Source organism: Nicrophorus vespilloides, unplaced genomic scaffold (assembly GCF_001412225.1).
Source record: "Nicrophorus vespilloides isolate i.1.1-1 unplaced genomic scaffold, Nicve_v1.0, whole genome shotgun sequence".
NCBI lineage: Eukaryota > Metazoa > Arthropoda > Insecta > Coleoptera > Silphidae > Nicrophorus > Nicrophorus vespilloides.
In genome coordinates, this window is record NW_017099710.1 from 161,037 (window position 1) to 183,702 (window position 22,666).

The 22,666-nt window shown below is 33.9% G+C and overlaps 1 protein-coding gene across 1 annotated transcript in view; it reads left to right on the forward strand.

Annotated features, from left to right (window-relative positions):
• Positions 1-22,666, forward strand: part of LOC108565338 (chondroadherin-like) — a 107,012-nt gene that overhangs the window by 31,489 nt on the left and 52,857 nt on the right. The window contains exons 2-3 of the mRNA XM_017924761.1: positions 13,097-13,138; positions 22,440-22,487. Coding sequence (XP_017780250.1) covers positions 22,485-22,487 — 3 coding nt within the window. The 5' untranslated portion in view covers positions 13,097-13,138; positions 22,440-22,484. The remainder of the gene's footprint in view (positions 1-13,096; positions 13,139-22,439; positions 22,488-22,666) is intronic.

Sequence of the window (22,666 nt, forward strand, 5' to 3'; positions counted from 1 at the left end):
TATTGTTCTCAACAAATTCTAAATAAATCCGTTGATATAATTATTATTTATACAATTCCAATATTCGAACTCATTTGACAGATGTCATTTTCATAATACGTCAACTTCACTACGCCATCTATGGGTTGATTTTAGTAACAATTTGGTATATCTTTATACAGACGATATTGTGTTAAGCAATCATTCAGAGCATACATTGGAATCCCCGAAATGGCTTTCTGAAAGTATACTTTAATCTAAAATTGTTGTAAAAAGGATTGGAGGTCTTGTGAATACATAGAAGACTACGTTTAATCTTGAGTGCCGTTTAGGCTTTCATTGCGGAAATATTTGATGGGAATGAATCGTTTGAATAGGCGCTTGTATGGGGAATCCTGCAAGGATATTATTAAACTAATAGAAGCGAGTGAGCTGTAGTCGGTGCGAGATGGGAAAAGAATCATCAAAACATTTTCGCCTCGACGTTAAATTTAAATGAGGCGGCACTAAAAGTTTACGAAACTTGCCTGTATGTACACACATATATACAAGGGATGAAGGGTGTAACGCGTACAAACACAAGTTAAAAAAAATAAAGGAAGATATATACTATGTATGTATAAATATATATATACGAGAAGGAATTGGATGAACACATATAAACGTAATTATTTTTGTGCTCGTTTTGTATTTACACTAGTATTCGTGTAATTTGTGGGTAGGGAATTTTAGTCTGTACAGTTGTAGCGCAAGCATCTATGGCTCCCAGGGTGGAAAAGACCCCAGACCGCTGCTGCCGCCGCCACCGCCGCCGCCTCGCCCCACTCTTATATTTGCATTTAATCTCGGATTATATAAAAATGGTCGGTACGCAAAGTTTCAATACAAATAAAAACTATGAGGAACGCTTGGCGGTGGCGGCGCAAGGGATGGAAGCGGTTGCCGCCTCCAATTATTTTATGTTTATTCCACAAATGGTCGGATATCGACTTTCGAATAAACTATTTCATCCGCCGTCAATGGTTTATCGCCTATTAATACGTTTATTGTACAAGCCACTTTTCGAATTACACGTCGTTCGCCGCCCCCTGCTTTTAACACACGCCGCTCCGCCTTCGACTTATCGGCTTTATTATATAACATCGGTGCTAAATGATTTCATATCCTCCATTCTACGTACACACATTTCGACCTGTTCTTCAACTGCTTTACGACAGACGCTCGTTATACCGTCATTACGATCGTCCGTTTTATGTATCTTTTTTTGATTTTTATTTTACAACTTCTCCGAGGATCTGAGCGCTGGAACCAATCCCCCCAAGGAATTTTTATCCTTTTAGATGAAGTCGTCCTGCGGAGCAAGAAAGAAACAACAGCACAACGTAGAAAAGACAATCCCATCGTTTTAATTAATTTGAGATGATAATAATGTTAGATCATTAATTAATTAATTAATATCGTCATTAGTTCTTGCAGAAAATCACATATAAATGAAACTTTAATGGATGTTTATACAAAAATTGTTTGGTCCTATCGATTTTCAGGTCTGTTGTGTCTGCTAAATGTGCACGGAAAAGAAGAAAAAATTTATACGAACATGAAATACGTGTTATTCGCTCAACAACAAAAAAATATGCAACATGTTCAGCAGATGAGATTGTATCAATGTATGTATATATATTTTTTTTAATTCCAATTGCGTAACAGTTGATATCGTTCTACTCGATATTGATTTAACTGATTACCTTTTTTTTTTCGTACATAGCAATTTTGGCAATTATTCGCTTTGAAACTTCATTGCTTTGTATATTGCATATCCTCTGTTAAGCAATAATTATACAAAACCAACAAATAAAATTGTATTTAAATACAGAAACATTTTTTTTTGAAATTTTAAGTTAAATACGAATTTTATGAATGTAATAATTAATTAAGAAAATTATGAATTACGCAACAATTTCAAAAATTACATATAATATATAATTTTATACCTTTACCAAAATTTGTATTTTTCACATTAGATCAATATCATTTGTTAAGCAATAATTATTCAGAAATTTGAATTTATTTGGAAATTTTGTATTTTAATACTGTAACAAATATTATACTCCGCTTATTATATTTCATAAGAAATCAAATTTTATGTGAATTATTTTTTTTTTTGAAATTTTATGTGTGCGTATATACGAATTTTAATTTTTATCATGAAATTTGTTGGCTAAATCTGAATTATATTCAAAGTAAATATATTAGTTTAATAATCTAATAGATTGGATGTAATAAAAATGTGAATGGGTGGAAAAACTAAAATTGAAAAGGGTTTATATAAAAATTGAAGAAAATAAAAAGCAAAAACTAATATCTGAAATGCAGCTATATTCATCACAGATTATTTATTGTCCGGCTCTTCCATTACGCTCCCTCGCCTATCTATAGCAGAATTATTCTCTTAAAAGCGTACAAAAAACTGCGAAGTGAAAAAGTATATCATCAAACAGCAGCAGCAGCAGCGAAACAAAAAAGAACAACATTTCGCGCAAGGGACATGAAAAATTGATATTTTAATTGAGACTGAAATATGTGCATGGATAAAAAAAGAAATGAAAAAAAAAGAGAACATCAATAATAATTTCAATGAAATTTTTTGTCATCTAGTGCGTTTTAGAATTGATTGAAATTTAAAGGCTTAACAGTAAAAATATTGGTTTCAACATTTATTTTACATTGCTTTTTTATCCAAAATTACATCACTGTAATCACATCGCATTGCTGTATTTTTTGTTAATAAATACTTAAATCATAACTATGAAAATAGTTTCATTCGGTAAATGTGACATAACCAAATGAATACTTGATCATTTTAATGATTGAACCTATTTGTGATATAACGGACACAGAATGTACAATGTGGACATAACATTTTTATTGAAAAACATATAATAAGAAAATGTCATCTTATACATGAAGGGCTGCATGATTTCAGCCCTTATAGTAATTTTTGTTAGAGAGTATGAGCATTACTGAAAAGTTAATGTTAAAAAACGAGTTGTTATTTTTGTTCTTTTATAACGTCTATTCGTTATTGGGCGCGATGTTACGGGAATTCCACTTTGGGGTATTTCCATCTCCTCCTTCGAATATTCTTTAACGGTTGGCACGGCGGTGATTAAATCGCGCGAGAATCACTCTAAATTCAGCAGCTTCCCTGATTGAATAGTCTTAGAGGGCCCTCAAAGACCATTAGACCTCGGCCCTTCGGCGAAAACATAAATTTTGCAACGGTCCGGGGGTCCAATTGAGTTGCACAGCATACCAAAAAAAAAAACAATTTTCCTGCCGCCTGTAATGTTGATTGTCGGGGAATCCCCTCTTCGCCCTTTTGGTCGGCTCTAGGTATTTTTCTCTCTCTCTCTATCTCTCTAAAGGTATTAAAAAGCAGAGCGCGATATGTTGCATGTCTAGCAAGACGCCGACAAAGTAATCCATCATCATCTACGTCCAAGGTGTACGGTGTGTTTTAGCATTCCGAGGGTGCTCATTCCTTCTCTCTCTTCCTCTCACGTAGTCCCTTCTATTCACTCACTCTTTCCACCCCTTCGGGCTATGTGCTATGTACGTTGTCGGAGCGAGGGCGGCGCACAATGAAACAATTCCAGCGGTTCGCAGAAAATTAACTGGCGCTGAGGGGGTGCCAGATCCGATCCCCCCAAAACGCAACCGCTATTCGTATCAACCATAAAATGATTAAATCGGTAGACTTTTAAATGAGGGGGAAATGAACGTTTTCATTTTTAAATCGTGCAGCTCAATAGGGAGAGAACCACCCCTTTTACAATCCCCCCGACTCAGTTCTTTCGACAACACCTCTATCCCCAAGCTGGTGAAAAAAAAACCCTCTGCAGGTCCCTGTTTCTCATTCTATCTCTCCCTTTACCCATTCATCCGGGCTGGTCCATCCATTTGATTTCAATCGGGTAGTTCGAATTCGGGCGGTCACAATCTAGGAAACTCGCGTTTTGCTGAAACACCCCCTTCGCTGTTCCTCCGTAAAGCTTTACCATCCCCCCGCTCTTTGTTGCCGCCGCCGCCGTTTGTATCCCCCAAAACCGACAATCCTTCGTCCTTCTCATCCCCCCAATATCCCCTTCTCTATTTCTGTTCCCGTTGCCGGTCCGATTGCCGAACAGTGATGCATATTGGATTAACGGAAGTGGCTGGGCAGCTTGTGGTTACCGGCCGCTTAGGGCTCAACACCGCAGAGGGCTCGGCGCCACTGCTCTTCCTCTACCATCTCGCACCGAAATTATCTGAAACATCGATTATTTGCTTAGCACAGTTTACAAATCAAACACACATTATTCATTTACATTTACAAATACAATTAAACGTCACTTATAGCACTCGGTTACGTACACAAACAAGAAACTAATTTCTCAACAGTATATTATACCACAACTGTTTACTAACTAATAATTTAAAAAAAAAACTATTTGAATAATCCTTAAGAATACAAATAATAAAATATATTGTTGGAATTTCGAATGTCGGAAATTTTATTGTCGAGATTCTGGTTTTCGGGATTTGGATCGACACAGGAGAAAAAATACCTTGTATAGTCCAGATTCAAATAGTTCAGAATATATGTGAATTTCGGACTATGCGAGTTATTTATATTGGAGCAAATTTTTCAAAAAACATGCTTCAAATATTTTGAAAAAAAAAGTTTGGAAATGAAAATTCTGCTTTGATTTTTTTAGACTGAAACTTTTGTTTAACTAATAAATATTTGAAAATAAATGATAAAATACTTTAGAAAAAGTAATATTTGTAAGACAAAATTAACATTTTGGAGAAATCAGAACAATCGGATTTTAATTAAGCCTAATTATTTACATTGTAAATGGTTGAGAGCTTGTATCTACTCAGAGGTATCAAAGGATGACGAAATCGTGAGGTATGTGCAAGCGCGTTTAAACGGGGATTTTGATAGTTTAATTCTACGCAGGTTAATGGGGAGGATATTTGTATTGCGATATAATAGGACGACGGACGGGTTGCGCAACGTGAGTTATTCGGGGCGATGAAGTTTAGTGAGGGATTTGCGGGATGCATTTTCGTGGATCCGGTCAGGGTGGGATCTCGAAAATTGCTCCACATACCGATGACGGTTTTCACTGAATTTGCCTTCGTTCGCATCTCAATGATTTCGAATGTTCAGCATTGTTCAGACGCAATGATTACGTAACTTTGATGTAGCCCTACAATTATTTATTTTTTCTTATCAAAACTATTGCTACGATTGTATGGAACGTTATTGATTCAAATTTGTAATTAATGATTACAGATAAGTTAATTTCATAGTTAAATCACTATTTTATTTATATTCTATTTATATATTCAAGAATTGTTTTCCTTGGGTCCAACGTTTTCAGAAATATTTTTATTTCATTGTAACAATTTGTGTATAATGCACATTTTATATTCATAGCTTAACTATCAAACATATATTTTTGTTTTTTAAGACTTTACTCTATTAAACTGTTCAAGATTTGTAACTTTCAAAAGTCCTTAGGACTTTTCCTTTGTAAACTGTGATCATATACAAGTTCAACGTTTTCAGAAATATGATTATTTAATTAGGATGTCGATGTTGTTTTTAACTTTAACTAATGATTATTTACCAGTCGAACGGTTTCATCTTATATTGAAATAAAAATGTAAGGACAATAAAATAATTGTTCGAATACGATCATAAAGTTGGTGGAAAGCTTTCAACTTTTAATGGAATGCTCCGAAAGGCTTTCAACATTTGATAAAATACATTTTAAGGATAGCGATAAAGCCGTATCCCGTCGATACGAGGGTTATCTACAAAGTATCGGAGCAAAGTTGAATCTCAACCATATTTCGAGATGTTTTATTTTTTCCTGCTTCAGTATTTGTGTTCATTAGGTCTGAGCCTTACATATATCATACAATCGCTCACTCAATATTTGCTCTATCTCATATATGCATCGAAAGCTCGATCCACAATTCCTCCTTCAGTCCTTTAATAATAATTAGAATTTGCGAAGTACGCGTGCGGCTCATGAAGGATTAAACGTATTCCCATCCAACGGAAATTAAAACAAACAACTGAAGTTTAAGATATTCCATCATCCGAGAGCACAAAACTGATTTCCCAGCAGCATCCAATCCACTCGTATTTGCTCCTCATTCGTTTTCTTTCCACAAGCATATATACTCACATATACATAAGTATAAACGAGATCTCCTATGTATGATTGCATGTAGGTATGCGTATTCTCCCCTTCTTTTTCTTCTGCTCTCACCACCCTAGTGGCATAATCATATCTCTCGTATTGATAATGCCTGCATTCCGTGCCTCTATTAGTACTTCCATTTCCCTGATTTCCATTCTGATTCAGGTCTGCTCGACGCCGCCTCGGAATGCGAATTTTTGCCGGAGGCAACCTGGTTTCATCATATTACCACTTGAATCTGCCATAGAATTCTTAGAGTCCCGGTCCCTTCGCGCCTTTATCGCGCGTCGCCCCCAACGAAACTCCAATATACAATAAAAGTTTCTCATGATTATATAAATTCAGCCGCGAGGATGGCTGAAAGTATCGCCGCCGCCTCTTCCTCTTTCCTTACATATTTTTGTTGTGCTATCTCGCCTAATTTTAATTCGACGACCCGCGCTCCTCCTGGTTGCTCTGATTATCTACAAAATGGTGCTTCTTCAACTGAAGCACCACCGGTAATAGTATGAAGAAGAAGAAGAAAGAAAAAAATGTGTGTGCGCGCTTCTTTTCTTTGCTGAATAAAATTTAATATCTTCAGCAACGGCGCAGGGCGTAACTACGTTTGCGAATATAGCAACTCGAGAGATCGCTATCTTGGGTAGTTTAGATATGGTTTTCATTAAATACCAAAATTTAACAAAGATGTAGATATGTAATGAAACCTCAAGTAATACCAGATTCGGAGCATACTTGCTTTCATCTACACCTAAATATAAAAGCAATCTACAATTTTATTTGTTACATTAAAAAAAAATACTTATGCAAAGGGCTGTTGACCCCAGTTTTTTCTCGCTTCAATAAAATTTGATTATATAATAGACATTTTAATTTATACAAAAAAATATTTGTTGTCACAACTCGTAGTGATACAAAATTCATATATATCTACATTTAGATATTGGTTCCAGAGCATATTTTAATACTAAAGTTTTGTGGTTTTTTGAAATTTCGTTTAGAATTTCATATATACAACGTTATCGCAATTTGTAAAGAAAAAATGTGCTGAAAACGCATAAAATGTACAAAACGTTTCTAAATCAAATAAAATATTTTGTTCACTATCCAATTGGCTAGAATCTCATTATATGTCAAGATACATGTTTTTTTTTGAAGCTGTCATTTGCCGCTGATGGTAGATATAGGTATACATGAGGTGTTTTGTTTTCAGTAAAATTTTGTTGTTTAATCTTTCAAACACACTTTACATAATAAGTAATAATTGTAATCATTAATAATGTATATAAACAAGTTAGAAGTAAAGACAAGCGGTTACCTAATAATAAAGTTTGCTGTTATACCCATAATACTGTCATGATTAATGACTGTTCTCGAGATACTAGACTAAAATGTATTATTGAATCTATGAAAATGTAAACTAACATTATAAAAAGCAATTAACTTCTAAACTCAAGTGTTCCAAATTAAAATCAGTGTCATAAGAATTGTAATAACAAATTATGTGATGTAATTATTATCATTAAATTTTATCTCCTCTTAATTATAGTTTAGACTAATTAATTTGCTTTAAAAGCAATAATTACAGAATTAGTAAAAACTTAAGTATTATCTTTTAGTTGAATTCTTCTATACATATAATGAAAATTATTTCAGATTAAGTATAAAGGCTAATCTTTTAATTAAAATCGATGGACTATAAAGACAAAACGCTAATGATTTTGGAATCAGTAGTAACTGAAGGACACTTTATATATTGATGAAGTAATGCATTAGTATAGGCGTCGTAGCAACCGTCAATCCATAATCCTAGCACGTCCAATACACTTTACAGAGAATATAAGTATATTCCCTTACGTAATACTCCTGTTGTGCTATCTTGCCTAATTTTAATTCACCTAAGTAATTCACTGATTATCTTTAAAACATGTTTAAAGCGGACAATGCGGTTGGCGAGAGCCCCGCTTTTAGGATATCTCCCATTCAGGCAGGATTAATCTCAACATAAACTTCCATTCCGACCCTCGCGCTTTATACCACGGTGTTCCGAAAAGAATGGTCGATCGCGAAGAGGATGAAATAGCAAAAAAAGAAGAAGAAGAAGAGCTAAATTAGAAGGAGAAGGATGTGTGTGGGTTCCTGTATATGTACGAAATATTTTGCATTTAAGATTGATTGCTTCGTGAAAAGCTCCGAGAAGGAAACTTCTGCACGGCCATTTACTAAGTTTTTCGGTTAAGGGTTGATATTTCATTTTCTCTTGTTCTCCTCTCACTCCCTCGCCATGTTTATTCCTGTTTTTGTTGTTGTTCCGTTCCCTCATTTTTTTCCCCTTTCTTCTTTTGTTTGCTCCCTTTTCATTTCGCTTTCATTTCGGAATAGTTTCAAATCCATTTACCGCGCGCAGATTTGCGGGGGCCCAAGTAAACTCATAACGTGTCAGATGGAAGGGATGTGATTACATTCTCCCAGTTGGAATACTTTTATTGAAAACGTTTATGCTCGGACAGGCGGATCAGCTCCACATTCCTAAAATTTTCGACAGGAGAAATAATTACTTTTTACTTCCTACATGTATATATTAAAGTATAAACATTTTGGTACTGTACAGTTTTTTTTAATGTCCTTATTCAAAAGGTGGTGCAATCATTTTTACTATAAATATGTTTGTACTTATGTGACAAACGCAAAAAATCTTGAACATTTTTTTAACACAAAAAATTATGTTTTGATTTGTTAGTTTAAATTTCTAATTTCTTAATAAACAATGAAGTATCAATTTAAATGAAACCTATAGAATAATTGAGGTAACTGATTTTTTTTTTATTGAAGCAACAGCTGTCGAGACTGGTATTTTTAGAAGTAAAAACAGGTATATCAATTTCCAATGACGGTTGAAGGTCCTCCAATGATTTACACTTGGCAAAGTTTCGCCAATGCAACAGTTATGGTATCTTTCTATTTTCAGAACCAAGGAACAGGTGGTAAATGTATCATTTTCTATTGACACTTCAACTTTCGCCATAACTTCTAATATTTGATTATCTCGCATCTTAACAACTTTAATACAGTCTTATAATGTCTTATACATTAATTTTTTAATTAGTTTCAAACATTCGTATTTAAACTACATAGTTGTTAATGTATAAAAAAAATATTCTTCATCACAATTTTAGCGAAAATTGCAAAAAAAGAATCGAAAAAATTTCCTATTTCCAATTTTTTTTCTATTTATATTAAATATTGTTGCAAACATAGAGTCCGGATGTAGCTTTTAATTTTGTTTGGAAAATATAGGGATTTTGTCGATTTACTTTTGGGAATTCATCAGAAATAAATCCTGTATTTAGAGTGTTCATATTATAATGATGTCATTAACAATCTAAGCGTCCTTTCTTAGTAGGAGAAACAATTGAAAGCGTTTCAATTCAAAGTAAGTCGTTGTCTCGGACCCCGACGTTATTTTTATGGACGAGTACTCCAAGAATGAGGGTCTTGCTTTGTCGCATTCCATCGGCTCCACTCGAAACTAAAAAAAGGAAAAGAAATAATGAATGGGACAATGTTGTCCCATTAATGCCAATCGCTCTTTTCCAAAAAAAAAACACCCTCCAGAGTGATTAACCTTTGTGCAAGTGAATGTAATTGCCTGTAATTCTAGCCTATATTTTATTGTTTTGTTTCCGTCAGGACGCCCGTCCTCCCCTAGGACATTTAACTCCTTTGAATGCATCCGCATAATAAAGCCGCGCCGTCGAAAGATAAACCTGAACAATTTCGCCACTGACACACATACAAATGGCCTCAAACTTTTTCTTCAAAAACTTTCCACTTATACAGATTTCCTACAAATTTGTTCTCTTGTTCGCGTGTCTTCTTCTCCCCCTTTTGTGTATGTATATATATATATATGTGTCTATGTATATTTTTTTATTTTCGTTGTCCTCCGGCTCATCCTACTTTTATACGCGCCTTTCATCTGAATATGATTCTTTCTGTCAACACGTTTCGGGGCTCTGTTCGAAAGCGGCTGCGGGAGAGACTTAAGGGGTTGGAGTTCTGCGAAATGCAGGGGGGTGGGAAAACACGGCCTGCACTGGGAGAAAACAAGCAAATAGAAGTGGCCGAAACCCGGAAATCCTTTTAACAAATATTTAATGGCACGGAATCGTTTGCCAAGTTTCCGTGCCCATTGTTATTACCCTCAATCAATCCATCCCTGTTTATTTAAATTATAAGTGCAACACGTAAAGCGGCAATATCTGGCGCCCCTTTTAATATTCATATGCACGAACAAACAAACGACTTCACTTCAACCCTGCCGTACAACGTTCAAACTTTATTTTTACCTTTAATTTTTGTTTTACTCTTTCCTTCCTTCTCTTGTACAATAAAAAAAGATTGTATAATATACTTTTATTTCATTTTTCAGCTTTCATAAATTCGCTTGTTCCCTCTCGCCCTTTGCACTAATCGATCAAGGCGTATTTCTTTTTCGGTTTGCTTTTCGCTCAAGAAAACTTCGAACAAAGCTCTACACACACTTGCAGACATCCAACACTTATATAACGCGCGTATACACACGAAACAAATACAACTCCGAGGATTGCGCTTATTAATTATGCATCAGGCGCGCAACTTAAATAATATTTCAAAGTAATAAATTAAGCGAATCGTATAACTAATCCACACCAGATGATCCTCGCCCACTTATTAATACTAATTATATTCGTTAAGTTGGCGCTGAAACAAAAGAGGAGGACGAGATGATATGAAAGAGAAAAAAAAAGAAAGAGGATGCACGCATTCTCGACAGCGTGCTTCCTCTGCGTTAGTCCCAAGTTCTATTTCGAAATCCTCGAATTAACATAACCTGCGGTTCCACAATTGTAACCGGGCTGCGAAACTGAGCGTATTTTGGATGTCAGGTGGCAAGTGTCTGTTTTATGTGGTGAAGTCGACAGTGACGACCCTCGAGTGCTGTGCCTGAAATCCATAACAACGGTTCAAATTATTTAGCATGGAATTTGTCATTTTATACCTCCAACACTCGATCAATTCTCATTTATTTAAGAACACTGCTTATGTGAAAGTACCAGTAGTTGAAATTGATACATACATTGTTGTATATTTTTAAATATATAAATGATGAAATCACTATGATGGTCTAATTAAGGCAACTTTATATGTAATTAACATAAATATTACTTATAATAAAGTAATATATTTCACCAAGTATTGATTAGAGTGAATTCACCTAAGATCCTAAAGGACTGAAAGTTTTCTATGAAACAGTTACTCTTTTATAGAAACTATACATTATTTTGTATGCGTTACTTTGAAAAATCAAAGAGAAGCCAGATGATTTTACTTTTTTTTAAGTATATATTCCAGTAGCTTTCATCTAGAATTCCCTTTTGTGCAGTGGGTAAATGCGGACGGCTGTCTCATAAAATTCATGCCCGACAATGTGTCAAAAAGAAAATTTAGGAAGCGACCATTAATCACGCCGTGAAAATATCCAGCAATAATTGAACATTCTTTGACGCTTCCCCAGGAAACTAAATCGTGACTTTGCAACTAATAGTTTACAATATCCGTGCTCAAAAATGCGAAGCTTCACAGCGGCAGAACTTCGGGACGTCACGTAAACTTCTGTTTGATGGAGGCCCGGGTCTTGGCTAGTGGAGTTCTAGTGTCCTCAAGGGAAGGATTGCACTTGGCACTAGGGGCCATCACTACGTTTTAAAATAAAATACGGTTGCTTTTCACTTGAATATCTTAAATTTTAATTAACACCTTAACTCCAACTATTATTAGGTGTATTTCATTGTTTTCTTAATTTTCTTTACTACAATTATGCAATATACACATATATTTAAGGAAAACATTATTTTTAATATTTTAGTTAATTTGGGAAATGTTGATACGTTGTCATTAAAAAAATAATTAAATTAATTATTTTGACGTATGTTCGTTAAAACGTACATCATAATTTACTGAGAAACGAACATACAAATATCCGTATAAACGTACACTAAATACATTCGTACCAAACGACGGCTATACATGGGTGTTCATATTATGTATTTGATTGTTAATTTAATAAATGTGTTCTTCGAATTATAATAGAAAGAAATAAGGAAAGTAAGTTCAATTACTTTTATATTAAAAAAATCATCATGTTTATTAGTGGTCCAATGAAGGCAATTGACGTTATTTTATGTTTCGTGCTTATTTTCTAAGGTATAATTTAAGGATGTTACTAAAATAATGTATTGTAGATATGTGATAAAACGTAACAATCTTGCTAACGAAAGGACTAACGATAAGTGCATCCTCATTTAAATAATACTAGTAATAAGATTAAAGTGGAAAATCTTAAGGACGAAATCACTAGGTTTAAGGGAGCAATTGCCAAAGGGCGGAAAATCGTTACTTTACATGTATGCATGGATGCGTGGCAATGTGTGTAGTATATATGCGGCTATGTTTCTTCTTCTTTTTTTTTGGTGAAGGCCCTGAATTATGTTTATTGGGTCGTTCCAGACCCGCATAAAAGTCAAACCGTGAATGTTAAGATGCGTACAAACATTTTCCCGGGAATATAATTCGGTCGGGACCCGGGCATATCGTTATAACCGGCAAACCGCAAACACGGATATTCATGTTAGCCTGGTCACGCAACTCCCAGTCTGCACTCATCCTCGGGGCAATTCGCAAAACCAACCCTCACAGAGTCCGCCCCACCTCCCTCCCTTAACACGTGCGTGTAAATTAAACATATTACCTTTCACATTTTTTTTATCAACCCTGAAAATCTGAAACACAACGTTTTTTTTTTCTTCTTGCAGAGTGCCGCTCGCCGACCCCACGCCACCCCCATAAGCGAAAAGGTAAGGGTAAAAAAAATGTGTACATGTAGATTAAAAAATAAATATATAAATGAGCGCATACACACACACTCGTGCACAAATTAAAATTGATTTTTTTTTTGTTGTTGTTGCTTAAATTAAATAGGGTAGAAAATAAATGGGAGATGGGTCATTGCCATTTCTTGCATCGTAAGTTTGGAGTCTCGAAGACATCAAGGTATAATTAAGAGCTTAATTTGGTGAAGCGAAAAATCCAATTACGAAACACTTAAAATAGGGGTTGCGGATGCTATGCTTTGTCTGTACAATTATCTGCAAAGTCATGCATGCTATACATGTATCATTAAATTTCTGTTTATATAGGTGCAACCATACCTGCACTTAACAGAATTGATTAACTATAATGGTCCAATTAAGGCAACTTTATAAAATGAAATTTAAAAAAATGTGCATTCATTGAATTTAAATTTGAATGTAGGAATAATATAGTAGATCTTTAATATAAGTATGGTAAAAAATGTATATGTACATGAAAAAAACGTGATGTTTATATATAATTACTGAAAATTTTCTTATTTTTACATTACTTTGGTGGGCTAATCTAGGAATTAAATAAAAGTGGTCCAATTAACGCAACTGTTGAGGAAAAACAGACAATACAGACAAAATGTACAATATGATAATAAATATAAATAAAATACATTTGTGCACAAATGAAAATTGACTTTTGTACAATTTTTTGCGGAAGAAAAAGTAGTGGATGAAGTCTACAAAATAAATGAGAGACGGGTCATTGCCATACAGGTTTTTGTTGCATTCAAGGTTTTGGAGAGGCTTTGCTCGAAGACATCAAGCTGTAATTAAGAGCTCAATTTGACGGAGGGAAAAATCCAATTTCGAAACACTTGAAACCGTGAGGATGGGGGGTTTTGGGGGGTGGCCGGTGCGCTTCTGCAAGAACGATGGAGAGGAGCGAGTAAGTAATTGCGCTTGACCACTGATATTATTCGAAAACCCTCGCCACCGCCCCCCAGCAATAAAGGAAAAGGGCGCAAAGTTAACGTAATCAGCACGCGACCCTTCCTTACCCTCTCAGACCGAACGGAAATTAACCAATTTTAAGCCTCGACAATATCTATCTGTGTCTCTCACCCTCAGAACGCTCTTTCCATGCGAGGGTACAAATATCAATCCCCAAACCCTCACTAAAACACCCCCTCCGTAAAATTTTCTGATCCTTGATACCACATAATTCGAGCGTATTAAAATAATTGATAAAATAAATAAATACATAAAATTTGAAAAAAAAAACTGAAGCCTCGAACTCGTTAAAGTTTCAATTAGTTCTAGCTTACATCGGGCAAGTTGTTGAAAACTTGGGGCTTAGAGCGAGGAATCAGTAACAATTAATTTAATTTAGTGCCAGAATTCATTTGAAACTCCTCGTCTCCCCTTCGGCGCCGGAGCGCGAATTATGGTTCAATAAAAATAGTTTATTTTTATAGGTTATGAATAATGAAGCTAATTCAATTATGCATGGCGCTGTTAAAAACGCTTTTAAGGGATGGCGAGATGCTCCGTTTTCCACCCCACTATCCTGCCTCATCTTTTCGTCCGCCTCCTTTTACCATAATTTGCGAATATGAAGTCTGATGATGCTACTTGAAGGCAATTAGTTTACACTGAAGGAACATTGCAGATCCGCACTAAAAACATGTTGGTAAAACCATTTAATGGTTGTAAATAGCTGAAGGATCGATAGGTTAAGCCATGATCCTTCCACACTTCAGGTGGATGTTCGCACCTGTCTGTTTGAAACGCAATTCTACTGCTTAATTAACTAGAAACGGATAGTAAACGGAACGTGCAATTATATTTTAATTTTTGCTGCTCTAATAGCACTAGACATTATATAAGACATTAAAGGCGCCGCCTAATCGACTCTTCCGTTTCTGCTTCCAGGAAGAGCTTTTTTTATACAACTTGTAAAGTTACTCGTGTAATCAAGTTAATTTCACATTGGCATAAGCATAAACTTTAACGAGTAATGAAATTGAAAGAAGCTTATATTTTCTTATAAACTTTCCCAAACTACATAGGAAAAAATATAGTTTAAAAATAACTTATCTCATTAATAAAAGAGAAAAAATAACATAACGTTTCTAATTCTAAGGAAAAAAAAATGCAAAATTTTAGGTGTAATCAAATTATTTGCAAAATAATCCTAAAAAGCATTAAGAGTATTTTGTTTTATGCAAATTTACTTTTGTAATCGATTTAATTTTATATTGGTATAAGCATAAACTTTAAACGAAATTTCAATAAAAAAAAGCTTACTTTTTCAATACTTTCCAAAGTTTTCAGAGGGCGAATATCAATATAATTAAGTATTGAAGAAGTTAAATTTTTGATTTCTACAAAGAAAAAAAAACCGAGTCTTTTCTTTCATAAAACTTGTAATCCGAGTATAAAGTTATTTGTATAACAACTTAATAAAAATAATTAACATTATTTAAGGAAAAAAAAATCAATTTTATATAAAAAGAAATACATAATTTATTTAGTATTTATAATTTAATCGCGTTTACATCAAACGTAACTTTAGCCTTTCTATATTCAAGCTATTATTTAAAAAATGTTTAACTTATAAATTCCCAACAGAATAAAGAACTTTTAACGATTTTCTAGTGGTATACTGAAAAAAAAAACCGCTAATAATTACTTAGTTTCCATTGTGAAATACCTCATCATGTGAGGGCGTTTGATTAATAATAAAAATCCGTTTTCACAGTAAAACAATGCATACGGTTTGGATTTTTTAATGAACCAAAAGAAGTAGTGGTAAAGCGCTTCCTGGAACAGTCAGAATCGATTCACACGTTATCCTTTCTCTCTTCATTTTCTACCCCCTGAATAATAGATGATTCTGCAATGTTTTAAAAAAATCGGTCGTTATTCTATGCATAACTATTAATATTAATAATCTATATTGACAATCAGATATCCACAAAATGCATGAATAATCGTTTCAATAATCATTTTCCTATCTCATGATTATTTTTTGAAAGAAAAAAAAATATGTGTTTTCGGAATAATCTGTATTTGATTGACACTTTTGTCTTACATAATATGTAGTGTGTTGGCACCTTATGGCAAATTATTGTTATTATTATTGCAATAGAATTTTTCTTCATTTTCGGCGCAGCCATAGAATCTTAGTTCTAAGTGAGGATCTACCAGTATCTAAATGCAAATATTATAACAAAATAATCCTTATTGAAAATAATTTTATGTTAAAATATGTGAAGTGTTAAATAGTTAAGATTTAGTTGATTCAGCTGAACGGTTGCATTGAGTCAAGTACAATCAATTGTCGCGACAATTGCGATAAATAGGATGAATCAATTGAGGCAATCACCCGAAGAGCAGGTCTTCGAAAATCCAAGACTGTCGCGACGATAGGAAGTGCGAGAAGATTAATTACACGTAAGTGAGAATTATTGGTCGGACGAAGGGGTGGATTTGGGAGGGGGTGCGCATTGAAACAGTGCATACATGGTTTTATGACACGAGAACCATTTATCATGATATATCCCCATGTCCATTAGATGTTGCAATGGGAATTTCTATGGAAAGAATAGAATCGGGCGTGATTTATGTACTGTATATAAATATATATGTATATACACACGCACGGATACCCTCTTCTTTTTTTTTTCCAATGGCTTTACGAGGTAATCCCTCACATCCGTCTAATATTGTTTGTTTTGAGTCATTCAATTGTTTATTGTACTCTTTCATCACTTGCGCGTAGTCTTTTTGTTGTTGTATATTCTTGCACGTCTAGGCAGTTCCAAAATTTGTAAGTCAAATGGTTAGGCATGCAGCAAGGATAATTGATTGAATTGGATATTTAGTTGGTAAGTAATTAAAGTTTCGGACGGGCGGGCGTCACACGCTCGACGGAGCGAAAGGGGTTTTAGCTAATAGATAAAATTGGGGTGGTTGTAGTAAACAGCTAACTGAAGGTATACCACAAAGGTCCTCTTTGGAGTAAACTTGTCGCTGTCGGGGTGGCGTGAAGGACGAAAGCCGCGCATGGGAAGGATAGGATAGGACAGGAACGGAGAGTCGCTTATGCATACCTGAAATTCTATTATAGTGATGGACAGCAAGTTCCCAACATTGCAACCACGTCCAACGGTGAATACCGCAAATTATACGGATACATCCACCCCATCCAAAAGCAACCCTTTCACCGCATAAAACATATGTACATAATATACAACTTTCTCAGATGCTGCGAATCGCTGAGATTTCACCCACAGACAGTTCATACATGTACAGGCGTCTAACCCCAATATTTAATCCCAAAATACAACTCTATACATAATTTTCACACAAAAACAAAATAAATCCTAAACTGTTGATAATTTTTATAATTGCTACAATTGCAGATTTAAAAAATGTAATACAAAGAAAAATATTTTTAATAATTTATTAATTCACATTTCTTTATAGACAAAATAATTTTCGTAATATACATTTTTATTTAAATATAAAATATTGAAACTAAACAAAAAAAATATGTAAGTTTGTTTAATATAACAAAAATTTAAATTATTTGTATTGGACATTATTTACTGATAGATTGGTGATTTTTTTATTTAATGGTTGTAGTTATTATATCCTAAAGTCTCAAGTACTTGAAAATTATATAATAAATCGATCAAGTTGTAATCTAGGATTTAAATGTAATGCTCATATTTCATGGGAATTAAATGGGATTTGAAATTATTACAACAGTAAACTTTTAGTGACACTTCTCTTATGACTACTTAATACTTATTATCATAATAACTTAAAGATATATAATATCAATAAAGTAGTAATCTATAAGTAAATATAATTAGATATAATATTTGAAAAATGGATAGAAATTGACATAACTTTAAGAGAAATTTGATATTTATTATTAATTTAAAATCTTAACAATTATGGACAATGTATACTTTTTTAGGACAAATATAGTCTTTATTATCAATACATCCGAAAAGTATGTGTATGCTACAAAATGTATTATCTGTAACAAAGACAAATGAATAAGATTTGATGTAACTTTGACAAAAGATTATTTAAGCTTAAATCTATTTTTCTTATTGAAATTCTCTATAACTCATAAACTGTGCTTTTCTTCTTTAATAAAAGAAAAAACGAACCACCCTGTATATAAATATTATTTTTTCTACTCCGACCCCTGCAGGGTGATAAATTTCCCTTTTCCATTAAGAATTTGAAACAACGCCAAATATCATATCTATCGGTTTTAGCGCTGACTTGCCCACGTTAATATCTATACAGATTTTGTTACAAGAAAACCTATTGTTTTCAGAGCGGATAAGCTCTGCGTATAAACCTAATCCAATTCTCTCAAGGATTAATTAGTTTAATTAAATAATTAAAGTAATTGCATATACATATAAAGTGTTATTTCTATAATACTTTCGATTTTATATTTTGTGTAAATTTTCTGGAAACCTTAAATTATATTGTGAACATTTTTTTTCCGGTCTAAATTGATTTGTTTCGAATCTTCCAGATTGAATATCGATCAAATTATTCCAAAAAAAAAAATCAATCAAACAAACTAAAATAATGAAAAAAAAAGAAAACAAACCTATAATAGAAAAGCGAGTAAAAAAACGAAACGGTTTTGTTGTCCGGTGCAATCTAGATTTTCCTCGTTGCGCTAAAAAAGCAATAACTAATCGGAATTGGTTTAAAAACAAATTATCGTTAACAAAACAACTATCGAAACGATTCCATTAAAACTGAAGTGATTGCTCCGGTGATTAGATCCTCTTTTTATTTCCAACGAACGAAAAAATATCACACAACAGTTGTATGCTTATACAACAGTTTTTTTTGTAACTAAAATCTGTAATTTGTAAACAATTAATTAATTAAATACTAAATTAAGTGTTTATAAATAAGAAGAATGAAATTGTTATAAATTAGATTGTTGTAGTTTGACCTTTTAGGAACTAGCGGCGAATATATCCGACCTACTCTTACACAGGAGACTTAACTTATGCAAAATTGCAGTCCTAAATGCATTGATCTGTAGATGCGCCAATAAAACACAGTAGTTTCGCAAAAAGCAGTTGGAAATGCGACCTTCTTCCGCAAATCGTTAATGATTGCCATTGGCTACATCCACTTTGACAAAGCTCTTCGACAAGAAGAGACGTTCAATAAAAATAATCGCATTATCTCAAAGAAAAGAAAAGAACTATTTTAGAGATGAGTCTTAATGTCTATGTCTCGTTTTAAGTTAAAGTTGGAAGGAAATTACAGAACTTCTCATTTGAAGGAACTTTCGTTTAAGACAGGGTGAAATCATCAGCGAAAGCCGGTCCCGGAATCGTACTAAATTTAGCCCCCCGAAGACATGCACTAAAAATGGCATAACTACAAGGCGTTCATAAAGTCGTAAACTGCGGAAAATTAATAAGAAGCGAAATTAATACAGGCCGTTTACGGAGTGGCGAAGTTTGGCAATAAATTTAGGAAAATTGGGCCCGCATTCAGAACGTGGCACATTATTTCAGGCGCGATATGGATGGAGGGATTTCAAGCAGCACAGACCCCTTTCCAAACGTCAGTTCAGAGTGCTCCTCCGATGTCCACAGAGTAATTGTATGATTTTTTTTTATATACATTGCTTTCTCTCATTTTCTCTGTCTCCCTTGGCTCGTCGATTTTAATTAACGACGATTCATTTCGCCATTGTGTGGAATAGAATTTCGAGCAAATATTTAAATGCGCCATGAGGAAACTCGTGATCTGTTTGCTAAGGCTCTTCAGTCTCTAGGATTTTAAGTGATTGAACGTCTTAATATCCATCTCGGATGTGTAAAGGACGAGGGCCGTGGGATGAAGGGATGGGACGGCCATCGGCGACATTGCCTCTGGATTTTGTTTTCCACTCTCCCTTTCCACTACTCCATTCTCTGCATAACAATAAATATTTGTGAGCTAAATGGATTTTAATGGTCTAAGGGGATGCAGCACTTCCATCCCCCCCTCAGAACAGCAACAACAAATATATATATATATCTATATATATTTATTCGAGAGCGACAAGGGGAATGAGAGTTTTTCAGCACTTTTTCCGGGCGACCGGAATTGCCGCGGTTTGCGAAAACTTTTTTGTTTTAAACTTGACAATCAATTTAATTGATTCCGCATATATACAGAGTGTTCCGAACGTTTCATCCGACTTTCCTTTAGAGGGGATGCGAGCTTTTAAAGCCCTCATCGGCGGATGCCGTAATCCTGAAATAGACGGCCGCTTGTTCGCAGGTTTCCATCCTAACTACCAATCAACCGCATCCTTGCCTGTTACTATAAATGCTAATTAATGGTCTTTGTTTCTTTTCGAACTAACCTTTTCCTACTCCAGATTATTCAGTACGATATAAAAACTTTAAAGCCATAATAACAAAGCAAATTCGTATTGATTTCATTGAAACCTACATTAAAAAGAAAACGTTGAAGAAATAATTACAAATCGTTTCTTTTTAATCAATAAATTTTAATGATTTCATTATTTAATAATTAAGAATTATAATCATTATTCTAACTAATTTGCACTTATTTCTTTGAATTAATATTTATGTACTCCAAAAAAAATATAAGATTATAAATAATAACGAAAAAACTGAATTGATATAAAACTTATTGTTTGCAAAGCTTTGTCAAGTTACGAACACACCTCTCGCATATTCTAATGGTGTATGCATACTACTCGATACTAGACAAATAAAGTTGAAGTGCGTTCTTTTATCTACCCGATGTTTGATATGACTCAGAAATATTTGACAGATGTACTATTGGTAGTGACACTGAAATTGAACCGAAACTAATCCTGATATACATTAACACATTACAAAACACATTTTATGTCAATTGGATAATTTTTAATAGTAACATTTTCCTTATTATATTACATCATTAAAAATATTAAAATTTCTCGACTGAAATTTTATAATTTTTATATATAAGGTTTCTGTTAAAAAAAAAAATGTGTTTAAGATTTTCTAAGTGTATCGAATTATGTAATTTTGTAATGTATTGTTGCTTGTCTCCAAACTATAAAAAATAAAAACTAACTTTCTTATATCGTTTAATGGTTAATTTAAAAAAAAAATATAGAGAAAAAAAAAATGGTTCATTGAACAGAAGTCAAATTGACAATGTTGCAAGTAGTAATTACGTAAAGTCGGTGCAGGAATATAGTGTTTCCTTGAGTCGTGTGCAATGTAAATTAATAGTTTGTAACACAATGTCTAAGTTGTCAGACGTTGTAATTAGAATGAGACGCGCAGCCTGGATGCAAGATGTGTTACAACACCTTGAGAAGTTTTACAAATCGAATTATTGAAAATGTAGAGCACCAGATCGTACAACTCCTTAAAACGTGTTTTATTGGCATAGTAAAGTTAGTTTTGCTGAAGAAACTCGAACGTAAAATAAAAGTAATTACGATCATCAAACGAAGCAAATGATCTGTTTTAATAACTTTCATAACAAGGAAAAAAAATAAAATCGATTCGTTAAAAAAAAAACTAAAGGCCTTTTATACGCTTTTTGTACATATATATTTACTTTTATACATGCATAAAGAGTTTTGTACGTACGGTATAATTTCATGTAAAAAATACCACGAAGCGTTCGTGGAGTACAGCTGTGGCTCAATTAAAGGAATGAATAAATCAAAGCGAATAGTGAAATGAAAAAAAGAAAAACGCAGGTGAAGTAAAACGCGCCTGGGGACACAGATAGGAGTTGGATTGAGAGGGTAAAAAATATGGTATGTAGAACCGCGGATAAATATAGTTATTAGATAATGTGTGATTTTTAATTTGATAATTTCGATGGCGTGACGGGTGCAAATAAGGGTTTATGTGTGTGTGTATGTACGCGAGACGACTAAGGGGGTTGCTGTAATTAGAAGGGGGTACGTCTATTATTTCTTTAGTGACAGTTGCTCAGCGAATTTGACGCGAGTGGTTTCTGGAATTGGGAATGGGAGCTCTCTCGTTCCCATCCCATTCCATCCAACGGAGCTCCTGGTTCTAATTAGAGCTGTTTGTACAGCTGTACTCCGTTTAACCTGGCTTCTTGTCACACTAATACCACCAGCACGCACCAATCCACATCAACATCACTTTGCATCTGTTACACACAAAATTAATTATATACTATAGCTTAACCAATCCTCGCTCATTATTTCATGAAACGAAAACTCTTCTTTCAGATCCACATAACCACACCCCAAATCACATCAAGCTTCTCTGCTTTTATGGTAAGTACTGAAACGTTCTTTTTTTCTAAATCATCTTTCTTTATTATCATTACTTTTATCTCTCTTTTTCTCTCACATACTTTTTAATCGTACTCAATTTAGTATACGCAATATAACCAACATTAATGAGCAACTTCATCACAATTTCCTTCCGTTAATTAACAGATGTTCTTATTTTT